At 25.1% G+C, this 14,851-nt stretch overlaps 1 protein-coding gene across 4 annotated transcripts in view; it reads right to left on the minus strand.

Moving 5' to 3' along the window:
* The window catches only part of LOC111632905 (transmembrane protein 8B-like), a 39,457-nt gene extending 24,814 nt beyond the window's left edge, over window positions 1-14,643 (minus strand). For 2 of the 4 annotated variants that reach the window (XM_023377433.1, XM_023377431.1), the window contains exons 1-5: window positions 12,522-12,727; window positions 11,135-11,259; window positions 10,727-10,995; window positions 5,238-5,611; window positions 4,917-5,137 (exon numbers count right to left, since the gene is read on the minus strand). In XM_023377433.1, coding sequence (XP_023233201.1) covers window positions 4,917-5,137; window positions 5,238-5,611; window positions 10,727-10,995; window positions 11,135-11,259; window positions 12,522-12,629 — 1,097 coding nt within the window. In that variant the 5' untranslated portion in view covers window positions 12,630-12,727. Of the gene's footprint in view, window positions 1-4,916; window positions 5,138-5,237; window positions 5,612-10,726; window positions 10,996-11,134; window positions 11,260-12,521; window positions 12,728-14,623 lie in introns of those variants that run through there. The other 2 variants (XM_023377432.1, XM_023377434.1) reach the window with 2 other exon arrangements.
* Between the last annotated feature and the right edge of the window lie 208 nt (window positions 14,644-14,851).

Raw genomic sequence — 14,851 nt, forward strand, 5'->3', positions numbered from 1 at the left:
AAAAAAATTAATGTTGTTTTATATATATATTTATATATTTTTTTTTTAAATTTTTATTCAATGCTTTCTGCTTTCTTTCCTTCACTACCACCAGCACTTTCACTGGATAGAGGTCGCTTGGTAAAATATCTATCCAAAGAGGTTTGGCTTTGCCTACTTTTTAAGATGTTTCTAAAATGACTTAGGCAAATGTCGTTACTCCGAGCAGCAATACAGCCAGTGTGAACCTTTTCGGGATGTTTCTTTTCAATAAAATCAGTCACTTTCTGATAATACTTCAAGATTTCCTTTATCGAGCAAGATCCTTCCACGATGAAGCAAACGCGCGGACTGAGACCAATGAACAGAAGTAAATAAAAAATGGTGCTGTGAACTAATGTAACGTCATATGGTGAGTTTTTGTTCATATTGTGGAGCAAAAATATGTTCGAATTTCATGTTGTATCCTGAAAATTTCATATGCTAGGGCGTTTGTATCCTGAGGTACCACTGTACTAAAAAAATATTGTTGAAGATTAGCATTTAAAATTTTAATGTACTAAGCAGTGCATTCACTACTGTAAATACAATAAAAATACTGCACATACTTTCATATTAATGTCTAATGAATTTTAAACATTGAGATATTTCATATATTGAATTATTAGTCTTTCTGAATATTAAATTTAGTATTCTGGAATAAATAATAATTACAATTGTTTATAATATTGTAGTATATATGTTGTATGTGCCTATAGTTACCACAATTAATTAGTTTAGTTTTTTTCCCTTTATGCTATCCATGATTCCTTTTTCCCTCCCTTTTTTGTGCTCCTCAAACTTGGCTTGAGATGAAGTCTTAAGAGCAAAGAAAGTGGGAGGGGAATGCATCCACAAAAACCATGCACTTCACATTTGACTGTTAGAGAGCCAAATGGTATAAAAGTAAAGGAGCTAGAAAGAAACAATTTTTTCCATAAGTTTGACCTCTAGAAATAAGTGAGAACCAGTGGATAACATTGTGAAAACAGTTTTTAGTAACAAGGAACATAATATATTTCTATTTAAGAAGATTTTGTGTAAAGATGTAAAATTGACTGAGATTGTCAATGTAAGTTATGTCTACAAATATACCAAGGCTAGTTAGACTGAAAATTTGTGAAGTGTCATCAAATAACAAAGGATGAAGCTACAAGTCACAAGATGTAATGACAACCACACAGTAATGCTTTGTCACTTGACAGTTCACTGAACTTTTTATTTTATGTTTGGACTATCTCTTATTTTCTTTCTTTAATATTCTAACTTCTGTTACTTTTAAGTTAGTCTATAAAGTGAAAGAACTGTCATGTCACCAAACTATCTTTTGTATTTGTTATACATATAGGGAATTCTCATATCATTGCACTACCTACTGTATCCATTATACATATTGTTGCATTATTTATAGATACATAACCAAACGATTGCCTTAAATAATTGGGCTATAATCTGCTATTTTAATGAATAATACTAAGTAATTTGCTACCAGAGGTAGACAGTAGGCACCATCTCTTATCTAAATTAATAATTATATTTAAAAAATTTATTAATAATTAAGGATGCACCGATAAGCAAAATGGCCGATTACCAATTACTGAGTAATCGGACATGCATTATCGGCTGATACTGATTAATCGGCCAATTAGTGTTAATAATTTATTGCATTAATAATGTGAGATCCTGGAGTTAATTATACAGTTAATTATAATGTGGAAAAAACCCATTTTCTCCACCTGGTATTTCCATCTCTCTCGGGTCAGGTAAACAAGAGACGATCAAATATCCTCGCAAAATCAACAATCTCTTCCTTTGTTTCTAAAATAAATCTCAACACTTAATTGTTGACGCATGGAAACTTCGACATTGTTTAAAAAGCTGAAGTGTTTCTGTGTTTAACATAAACAAAATATATTTCTTTAACTGCTGATACTGTATTTGGACAGCAACTACAAACAATTCTCCTTTTTTAAGTGTAAAAGCTCACTGGTTGAAGGATGATTTTCAGCAGGAAAGAGCTGTTTTGCAAATTGTTTCCTTTGAATGTTCCCACACAGCTACACGAATCAGCAAACAGTTAAAAATTGTTCTTGAACAGTATAAGTTGACAAGAGATAAGATATTCTTAGTACTAAGAGCTTCTGCAGCAAATCTGGTAGCTGGAATTAGGAATTGCAACTTAGAAGCATTATCATACTTTATACATATGCTGCAGCTGACACTAAACGAATGCATATTTTCTGAACAAGATGTGAAAACTATAATCACAGTTAATAGAAATATTGTCACACATTTTAATCATTCTGATGTAATCAAATTGGAAAATTTGCAAGAAAAGTTAGGTTTGCATAAACACAAATTAATTCAAGATGTTCCTACTCACTGGAATTCTACATACTACATGTTGGAACAGCAAAAAGCCCTTGTCACATATGCTATAGATAATAAAATTCCTACATTGAGCCAATATCAGTGGTCTCTCGTTGAAAAAATTGTTCTACTTGTAAAACCATTCAAAGAAATTACTGTGGAAAGCCAGCAAACGAGAAGCCACTTCATCTTCAATAATTCCCACAATAGAGACTCTGAAATTATTCTTATCAAAAGCAAAGATCAGTAGTTCCTTTACTGGCGTTAATACCACAACAGAAGAACTAGAAAATCCAATAAAAAAACAGATTTTCAGCATATATAGAAAACAAGTCTTTATGCTTGTCATTTTTATTAGATTCAAAATGAAATTTCAAAAAGAGGATATGGTAAAGGAAATCTCAATAAGAATTAAATTCTGAAGCTTCTACTTCTGGAGGTGATCAAGATGGAAGTGAATTTCTAAGTTTTTCTGATTTATTTGATGAATTAGCTTCTGGTAAACGAAAGAATGAAGAATAGCATGTTTTTAAAAAGAAAGAAAAAAAAAACGAAAGAGACGAACAAACGTTTCGATCAAGAATTAGAAACATATTTACATTTATCCCTAATTTGAGCAAAATAGCTATGAAATATTTAAGTGCCTCAGCATCTTCCATTGAAAGTGAAAAAATTTTCAGCACTGAAGGTAACATTTATGAGCCGGCAAAAAATAGGTTATGCCCTGAAAATGATGAAATTCTCATGTTTTTGCATTGTAAAAACAAACTGTAAAACCCTTAAATTGTAATTTAAGGGTTTTACAGTTTAAATATTAAATTTTTATTTGTTTTATATTTGTTTTGTATTTAAACTTTAAACTTATGAAACAAATAAAAATTTAATTTTTCTTCTTAACCTATTCAATACTTTTTCTTATGTAAAGTTTAAACTTTATATTATACGTTATGTTATACTTATAATATGTATTGATGAAAGGAATAATTTGATTAGTAAAATTTTTTTAATATTCAGATTGTCATGTAATAAATAATAAATATATAACAGAAATTTATTAGTTTTTATTACTAGCATTGTACGTAACATTCTAACAAAAATACCAAAATGTAAAATTGGCAGATTATCGAAACTCGATTAATCAGGGAAATGGCCAATACCGATTAATTGGCGAAGTGGCCGATACGGCTGATTACCGATTACTTACCGATTAATCGGTGCATCCTTATTAATAATAATTAAAATAGCAAATTATAGCCCAATTATTTAAGATGATCGTTTGGTTTTACATCAAGCTTTGGGATGTTTGATACTCTTACAGTTGCATTATTTGTAAATCGTACTTTGTCATAACCTAACACATATGTCGATTACTCTACTTAAATCATGGTACCACCATAAAATAATATATACTGGTGTGAGAATCTAGAAATTGGAAGAAAGTCATTTTTGGGCAAAAACAAGGAGAGAAAAAGATTTATAAATTAATAGAAAATAATATCTTAAACTTCAACAAAGTTTACAAAAATGGATGTCAAAAGAAACTTTCGATTTTAGAAAGAAAGTTGATTTCCTTTCCTACGGCCGATTCATGAGATGAGTCAAAAATGCAGCCTTTGCACATGCTACTTGGCCGTCAGAAAAGGCCAATATAAAAGAGACATTTTCCAGCCATTCGAGGAGACCATCATACGAAGGGAGTCTGCCATTCAAAGTGTTCTCCATATGATATAGAAAGTCCGTCATACGAGTTTGTTAATTGAAAGTCATATTACAGAATCCTCCATACGAAGTATAGAGTCAGTTATACGACAAGATCGTCATAAGAAAAGTTATCTTTAAGGGAAAGTGTCATAGAAAATATAAGAAGAAGAATATCCATAATTAAAGAGGATTCCCATACATTGAAATATTCAAAGAACTGAGAAGGTAATATGAAAACGGTTAGATCGATGTGAACTCTCTCTCACACATCAAGTTTAATATAAGATTAGGTTTAAGTTAGTTATTTAAATTTAGGTTTAAGTACGATTTGTATCCATTCCTTTGTATACTTTTAATATTTTGATTCATTAAATGTTTTAGTTTATTTTATAAATATGGCTTGGTTAATGTTAGATATTCACACTTATACTTATTCAGGTTACTTGCATTTTTCATACTCCCAAGTTAGTGATAACGTGTGTTAATTCACGTGTAAGAAAACTGATTAACTGGTGTCGGGAATCCTGATAAAGAAAAAGGTGATTATGCGATCATCTAATTCCACTTTTGTTTTACTTCAAACTGTTAGTCCCTCCGCACTCAATTTCTTTGATAGAAAAACCATTCTTTTAGACAACCTGAGGGCTATTCAAATGGAGAGCTGCCGAATAAGTGGTACAAGAGTCTTAACTACTCTGTATCCCCGGCTAGCCCCTCACACTGGTATTAAAATATTACAGATAGATTCAAATCTATTATATCTAATAATGTATATATTAATGTATATAATTTTATTTTTAATAATGAAATAAAATAACTGATTATACCTGTTAAAATCATCATCTTGAACATAACAACGAGGTAAAAGACTAATATACCAAGTACCGATTTCAGGGAATGGTATTAACATGGTTGCAATCCGATTATCCCGTGAGCTAGTATTAACTTGTAAAGACATGGCAGAAAGACAGCTTCCATTTTCATTAAATATTGGTCTAATACCAAATTGTATGCATATTTCTATAGTCATATTAGTTGTCATATTCTGCTGAAAATAAAATAAAAATAATAAATTAAATTTATTTATGCTGATATTAAATAAACATATAAGAGGAACAAAAAATAGAATAATATATAATTATACATACATTCATTGAAGGAAGAATTATTTCTATAGCCAAGGTGCCTCCAATATCAATCACAGTTTCAATTGGAAATTTTGTAAATGTTGGAATGAATGTTGAGACATTCATAAAATATGCTAAATTGTCATTATATAAAACTACATATTGAAAACTGAAATGATTTGGCTCTGTTTCTCTTGTTAAGGTCACTTGAGGCCAGCATGACAATAAAAATTCTTGAGCTTTGTTATGTTCATAGAAAAAATAATGCTGCTCATAAAGTATGTTAGAATGATTAAAAGATGAAAAAATAGTTTTATTTTCTTCTGGTAATTCTGTTGTTGGTGCTAGTTCTGAAGCTACATCACTTATTTCTTTTAATAATCTTGATTCACAGGCTAGGAAAAAAATATTTTTGATTAATTTTAGTTTACAGTATATTTTATTTTTAAGAAAAAAATATTATATTAGACATATTCTCTGACTCCACTTCCATTTAAAATTTGAGTCACTATGGCCTTTCTTGAAGAAGTGAATTCAACTGATATATATAGACATCTACCAAACCTGAATTATCCAAGTTCTAGCCTGATAGTTTATCTGACCTTATCATTTGATCAATTTAATTATTTACTCTTCAAGGTCTTTCAGGTTCTTCAGTACACAGCTTATAAAATTCAAAATATCTTACAATTGGTTCTGAAAACAATAATTCAACTATTTAAGATAAATTGATTTTTTTAAGAAAGGCAGCAGCAGCTCAGTTTTTAAAAGAAATTCTATTTTAAATAAAAAATTTAAATAATTGTTGTGAAATTTAACATTCTAATAATTTTTAAACTAAAAACTATATCTTAATTTATAAAAATTAATTAAATTTTATTATATTTAAAGTTTCTTTTTAATTCAATAATACATCATTTAATATATTTCAAGATTTAATGGATCAATCTCTCTACACTAGATTCTTTCACAATTTTTATACTAATTCTGTAAAATTCTAGGATTTTGCAAAGAATTGTTTAAAAATTTGGCAAAGGATTGTTACTCATAAAAATAATTGCTTATTATTTTTTCTATTAATTTTTATTAACTTTATGAAAATCTATACTAATATTATAAAGAGGTTAAAGTTTGTAAGTTTGGATGTAGGGCTAATCTCTGAAACTACTCATCCAATTTCAAAAATTCTTTCACCAATATTTAGAATGGACCTTCAGGGTGGACATAGGCTGTATATTATTCTGTTAAACATTCATATAAATTAAAAGATATCATCTAGGTAAGCATTATATTTTTGATGTCAGCGGGTGGAAAGGGGCAAGATGCGTACGCATACGAGATAGGTAACTGCACGGCGCAATTGTGTGGTTGGCAAGATACAGTTGTGTGGTCGGCGAGATACACAGTGCATGTGTCCAAACTTGTATATTATATAGATATCGAAATTCCCCACCTGCAGGGGAGAGGGACAAAATTAAGGCTTACTGTGAAGAACTCGGCTTCTATTATACTATTTTAGATGTGGTTTTTTGCATTTTTGATGGCGTTTTAATAGAGTATGTCAAGAGAATGTACACTATAAAAAGATTTTTTGAAATTCCCTCCCACTCCGTGCGGGAGGGAATTTCTAAACATCTAAATGTGTTATATATTTATAATAGATGCATTTTGAGCCACAGCAACGCGTGGACGGGTATAGCTAGTTTTTAAATAAAATCATTCATAACAGTCTCCACTCCAAAAACTGGCTATTTTTAATTAAAAAAAACCTCACTCAAACACCAATAACAATTTAATATTACAACAAGATTTATTAATATATTTTTATCGATTTAAAATGAACATCCTCAAGTAAGTTAAAATGAATGTAAAATTAGAATAAAAATTACGAAACTGAACTTCAACCAAATTCAAAAATGAAACACTTCCTGACTACATATCTACACTCCTGCAGTCATTGGTAAAAATGTAAAATTACTGTAATAATTTAAAATTGTAATAAAATGTAAAATTATATCTTTTAATAAGAGTAAGGTGTAAATATTAAAATGATGATATAGATCAAAAGTTCTATAAGAGGGAATCAGAGTCTTTAAAGTTAACTGCCTTCTAGTTCTTGATTGTCTTGTATATTGATAACAAGAATGTTAGTATCCTAAAGTACATAATTTCCAAATATCATTATTTATCTTGTATAATTAAAATATGTAATTAAATATATCAATGGTGCAGTTTATCTTTTTAAAAACTGTAAAAAAGTATTAAAATTTTAAGGTTAAAAAACAATAAATAACCATTGTTTTTTACATCTATAACTGTATTTAATCAAAAACAAAGCAATACAAAGTCTTTTTAAATTTTAAATTTTTAAATCAATTATTTAACCCAAAAACATTAGTGTTATTATTTTTAATTAGTTTTTAAATTCCTGATGGAATATTCATATTTGAAAAAGTTAAATTTTGAAATTACATTTTTGAATAATTTTATTTTATATAACAAAATTCTAACTGGAGTAGAAAATATTAAAAAGGACCTTTTGAATTTTAACAAATACTTAAGTAAAATGAGCATTTTTTACTTTATAAAATGGCTTTAAAAAAAGCTGAAAGTATTCATTTAATTAAATTTCTGTTGAAATTCTAAAGTTTTTTCTTTTTTGTTCTTTTAATTTTATCTATACTATCTAAATTAATTAATCAAATGTTTTAATGAAAGAATTAATCTTATTTTTAAAAAAATGCTATCATCAAATGATAATTTATTATTAAAATTAAAATAAATAATGAAATTTGCTATATACTTTTTAATTACTATAGGAATTGCTTTTCAATTAACTATTAACGTATAAAAAATTACCAAAAAACTAAAAGATGTATATTAACCTAAGCATTTTCAAACTTTAGCTTGAGTTTCAGAAGATATATTCAGATTAAAATAAAAGTATTTTTATTCTTCAGTGCTGTACTGTAATTTAATATTTTATGAACTAAATTGAATTAAATCATTTAAATAAATCTCTCTTGAATTAATAGTTAAAAAAAATAGCTTATTAGCTTATTTATAGAAGAATATTACATTAAAACTACAGATTCTTTGTATATCCAGTTATTCTTGATAAAAGAAAACAAACATGAATTATAAATGTATAAAAAAATCAATCAATAAATGCAAGAATTTACTCATTAATTTGTTACCTACTTAAGACAGAAAACAACTTATATATATAATGTATATAGGTGTATATGTAGGTATAGGTGAATGTGCATATTTTATGTCTGGATATATACACAAATGTGAAACAAATGGAACTAGAATATCAAAAGAATAGATCAAACTAAATATTTTATCACATTATGCATATATTATGTATGAAGAAATAGTAATAAAAAACAAATATCTAAAGATTACCATATCAGATTTCATATGATAAGCTTGAGATTTTTGTTTTTTATTGCCAGTTCTTCATGCATTTTATAAATAAATATACAAATTTTTCAATTTTTCTTTTGAATTTTGTTATTTAATTTGCTTAATCTCTGACTGAATTTTTAACAAATTTGTCAGAAATTTTAGAACTTTATCAAGATAGTTTTCAAAATTATAATTCTTCTGTAATCATACACGATCTCCCTGTCCATAAAATAAACAAAACATTTTATTATTAAAAATAAGTATGAATATAAATGAAGACAGTTACAGAAAATAATGACTAAATCATTTCATCTATCTATCTAAATTCTAATAATTGAGTGGAATTTGAGTGAGAAATGATTTAAATACTTTTAATTATTAACTATTTAATAATTAAATCATAGTATGAATGATTTTATACTGTATATTTTAATAAATAATAGATTTATCAATTTTTTTTGCATCATCTTGAATAAAATTTTGATACGTAATTAACAAAGCATGGATGTATATTTTGACATTACTTTTAATTTCTAATTTATTCTAATTTTGTGTTTCATAATTTTTTAAAACAAATCTAATTGATAAGTTCAGTAAAAAGAGGTTTTTTTTTTTTCTTACATAAAAATCTTATCCGTGACTAAAAAAATACTATTGTAAAAAATGATTGCTCAGAATACTTTATCAATTGCAGCTACACCTGACTTGAACTTACAGAGAAAACAAATAGTAGTCAGGAAAAAATACTACATGAAACTCCAATTGAAGAAAGAGTACAGCAGTACATTTATACAAGGAAGTAGTATATTTACTCTGCTACTTTAAGAGAAATCCATCAATTATATAAATTGTTAATGCTTATATCACTTTACTGATTTACAACTATATCATAAAAACTTTTATAATTTCAACTTTTATTGATATAATAAGAAATATTTTTTCCAATTATAAAATAAAAAATTAGAATACTTAATCATCAAATCAATTATATATTAAATATATTGTCTTTTATTTATTTTACAATTATAATATTGTAGAAAATGTTTATTTTTATAAATATACAGCTTTGATGATACAATGTTACAAATATTGAATTCCCTGCAGAAGGTAAGGTTAAATGGACAGAGTCAAATAAATAAAACTTTATGATAGAGTATTATAGCAATATAACATTGTTAGACAAACAAAGGAAACTTTTAGATTGTCTAATAGCTTTTATTGTTAATTGATTACATCAACAAGCTGTTATTTACACACAATTATAACTTCTCTCTACAAGTATTTTATGAATTATCATTTAAGATTTTTATTTGCAAATAAAATAAATACAAAAACTTTTATTAATACTATTTGGTTATAGTTATGTATTTCCAAGATCGTGTCTTCCTTTATTTGTTTTTTTCTTCACTACTAAGTACATAAATAGACACTAGGCATATTACATCATCTTTATTAATCTTCTTTAGGCCGATACGCATTTTGGGCTTGGCCCCTCATCCATCAGCATTACATATTGGCCTAAGGAAGATTAATAAAGATGATGTAATATGCCTAGTGTCTATTTATGCACCTAGTAGTGAAGAAAAAAACTAATAAAGGAAGACACAGTCTCAGTTTTATTAATACTTTTTATTTTATTTTTCATTATTAAAATCAATAATTTGTCTATAAATTTTCTTTAATTCATGTTAGGTTTTTCATTTTTTGAATCATTTAATATCAAAAATTATTTTGAACAGTGACCCTGGATAAATGCCAAAACATACAGGAAAAACATCAATAACAAATTTTATTTTTTGGAATGTTATTTGGCACAGAAAATAGTATAATTTTAAAATGATGTAATTACTTAAAAAACAGCATAAAATAGCTTATTGGTTATAATATGTAGTATATTTCTGCTTTAGTCTTAAAAATTAATTTATTAGTGATTTTTATTTTAAATATATATAAATTTTAGAAGCTGAACAAATAATAGATATATGTATGTTTAATCATTTAAAACATTTGAAGTATTCTTTAAAACATTTTTCTACAATTTATATATTTTATCAACTAATAATATCTTATCAATCATAAGTAAAGATTCATCTTACCTGTTAATGCTACTTCTAGGGTAAAATTAACAGTTTCATTAAACAATGGATGTACTAATATATAATTAAAATTTTCTTCAGCAGGTATAATATTGGCACTACATAGTTTTACTGTACTACAATTCACAGAAAAACTATTCAGTGTTGTATTTTCCACTGAAGGAAGTGCAAATGGACGTGCTAAGAGCATCACTGGACAGTTGTCTAAACTGGAACTACAATCTTTTATAACAATACTAGTAGACCAAGTATTAAACCCAGCATAAAATCTAAAAAATAAATTAATTTATTGTTAACATAAAATAACAATAAATTTAAAGTTTTCAATTTATAATTTACTTTTGAAATATGTTATTTTTGAAAAACAAAAATCTGTAATTAGAAATATAATACAGCAAAAATATTTACTTATAAAATGTAGGATTTGAAATCTCTTGATAGAGTTCTTCATTTGAAACTACATTAATTACAGAATTTTCTATATTTACTCGTAATAATGATGCTAACCATGCTTGACAAGGCCTATAAAGTCCCTATGATAAAGAACAAAATTAATGTTAAAAATATTGTAATTAAAATTGAGATAAAATTAAAATTACAGTAAATTGTTGTAAAAATGTATAATTTCTATAATTAAAGTTTATCAACTCAAATTACAAATACATTTATTTCTGGCGAATGCTTTTGAAATTGACAATTTTTGTAAACATACTTATAGGGAATAAAATTAATTTTTAAAATCTTTATCAAGCAAAAATCAATATTACATAAACAAAGTTAATCAAAAAATGCTAAAGAAATTATTAAAGATTATAAAATCTCTGATTGTTAAATTCCTCAGTCTCATTTGTGTCATAAGTAATCAAAATAATCAAAGATTATTTTTATTACATATAACACAAACTATTACAGAGAAAAAATATATTGAAATGAAATATAAAATTAGAAAAAAATTGCCATTGAATAATGTTACAGGCTGAATATATATCAAAGTTTACTGTATATAACAAATGCTAAAAATTCATAAAAAATATTTAAGTTTCTAATATATGATAATTCATCCATCTGTCCTAACTTAATTGATTTGGACAAATATTTGAATTATTGTGTATTCGAAACTTTCCTAATTAAAGTTTAGAAATTTTCAGCACTTATTTAATAATAAATCGATGTCTAATTACTATAAAAATAAGTTGTGTTGTGAAATTAATTTATTAAAATTAATTCAATTATAATAAGAATTACAAAATTTAATGATATACTAACATATTACAATTTTCAAATTAAACAATACAGATTTTATAGATGAAATATACATAATTAAATTTACAAAAATGAAAATTATATCAAACATTATCTTATTATTAACCAGATTATATCAAGTTACTATTGATTATAAGTTTTGTTATGACTAGAATAATTTGGCATTGTAGATAGGTGTGTCATTATTCATTGTTAATATTAATCTAAATTATTTAATCATTAATAAACTATTTAGTCAATCAATAGCAAACTGAATTTGATGTATCATTAATGATAAATCAGAATTCAGTTTGCTATTGAATGACTAAATAAATATCATTTAGTGATAAATAATGGTATTAAGATATTATCTCCAATAAAATTACAAATGTATATTATATATATATATATATATAGTGTGTGTGTGTACATGAGTGGTATATGTGGATGTGCATGTATGCACATGTAAACGCCATTTTATATTGGATATATATAATTATTTATAAAATAAATTATCCACAATATATAATTATTATGTATAAAAAAAGATAACCTTTTGTTTTATTTGCTGAGAGCTGTCATTAATAAAAGCTGCTGCAAACCAATCTCCAGGCCAAGGTGTTGAAATATTAAGGAAAGTGGAAATCTTATTAGTTTCCATAGTCACAGAATATTGAAACAACTGATTCAAAACAAATTTATCAGGGAAAGTTGAATTATCTGGATTGATCACAGGAAAACTTCCATATCTTAAGTAACTGAAAAAAAATGTAATAATTTTTAAATATAAGAAAACAAAAAATTTATCAAGAAATATATCTTAATAAATGCCACAATTTTATAACTGCAAAAATATAAACTGTAAAGCATACTGTATTTTATAGCACATAAGATGTGCCTCCATTTCAGAATATTTAGAAAAAAAGTATTGTATTTAAGCCATACTGTCCCTTTAGTGCTCAGACCCAAAATTTTTTTACTGTATTATAGTTAAAGTAAAATTAGAATACACACTTTTATTTAAGTCATATTTAACGAAAAAAACAATTTAAAAAGAAGATATTCACAATTAAATTTACCATTAAAATATTCAACATAAATACAAGCAAAAGTTGCTCGGTTATATCAATAATTAATAACAAAAATAATAATGTACTTAATTAAACAATAACTTTTTATTCGAGAGTCGGGCTAGGTAGAAGTTACTGAAGACCATTTGGGGAATTCATTAACCTATGGGAGATCACAACTTCACTTATAAGATATAGGTTTTTAGCCTTTTTTCTGGACAAAAGTTTTGTCTTTTATGTCATAAAATATGGTATTTCTATTATTGTTTCTTACATTAAATTATTATACATATGTAATAATATATTTATAATAGTTATTATATAGTAATATGTATGGTAAAATATGTATTTAGTCATAAAAAATTGGTGTTTTTCTTTTATTTTATATTTATAAATTTATAAGATTTTGCAATAGATTATTTATTTTTGTTTTTTTATTTCAAAAATTATAACTCATTATTTAGAAATGATTTAATGTAAATAAAATATTTTAAAATATAATATAAATGAATTAACATTTTTATTGTCATACAAATTTTTATTTACAAATTTCTTTATACACATTAATTTAAATATATATTAATTTCTAATATGTCTTCCATTTATAATTAATTAATCCTAATGAAAGTTAATGAAGTCTCTTTCTCTCTATCAATTTTCTGATCTTTTACAATTTATTTTAATTAATTATTAAAGTTTAACTTATTTATTTAAGCGAAATCAATTATAATAATTTGCAGTTTGCAAATTATTAAATTATTAAATACTGCAAAATATATATATATATTTTTTTTTTACTTTAAGGAAAGTTATTACAATTTATAGATACTCAAATCAGAAATAAACATTAATTTTGAATATAATTTTAATAAAAGCAACTTTTGTAAAAAAAAAAAATAAATTCTTGAGAGAAAATGAATTTCAAGCAAGAAGATTGTTCATATAAAAAAATATATATATAGATGTGTAATTAAAATAAAAATTAAAGACATACTTTATTAATTATTAATATTTGAAACTGCTAAAATTAATGAATTAATAAGTTGCTATAATAATAAATAAAATCAGAGTTTATTTAATTACAGTAATAGTATTTTAGAATACGTATTCAGCATACCTTAATTTATATTGCCAAGTAAAAGAAAAAAGACATTAAAAATTCATATAAATATATATTAATTTTTTTTGTTTCAAACAAAAAAGTTATAAAATTATTCTTAAGTTTTTTCAAAATCAAAATTATATAGTTATAATAAACTGTAAAATAATATAAAAATATATGTAAATAGTACATTTATCTAATTATTTCTGATTTTAACTAGCTGATTTCAGGAAAATCTTTGAGCATGTACTTCTGTTTGATTGTACCAATATTTGCTTTAAGTTGATTTTTATTTGTAGTTTTTATTTACATCAATTATTTTATGAGTATTAATTTTTATTGTAATTGTTTTCAAATGTAAATTGTAATGTATTTGTATTATATTGTAGTAAAAGTCAGTTTCAAAATTTAACCAAAAAATAATTTGTTGAAACATTCTTATTTTTGTTCAATTTTTAAAATTTCGTGTGCAAAAATATTTACTTATAAAATGTAGGATTTGAAATCTCTTGATAGAGTTCTTCATTTGAAACTACATTAATTACAGAATTTTCTATATTTACTCGTAATAATGATGCTAACCATGCTTGACAAGGCCTATTTCTTCACTCACATCAATTTCATCATTTCCATTGCCATTCTCTAATCTGAAATACTAAAAAAAGACTGCCAATTAATACAAAATTAAATTATATGATAAATATAATTAGT

Source organism: Centruroides sculpturatus, unplaced genomic scaffold, assembly GCF_000671375.1.
Source record: "Centruroides sculpturatus isolate CEXI.00-Female unplaced genomic scaffold, Cexi_2.0 scaffold292, whole genome shotgun sequence".
Taxonomy (NCBI): domain Eukaryota; kingdom Metazoa; phylum Arthropoda; class Arachnida; order Scorpiones; family Buthidae; genus Centruroides; species Centruroides sculpturatus.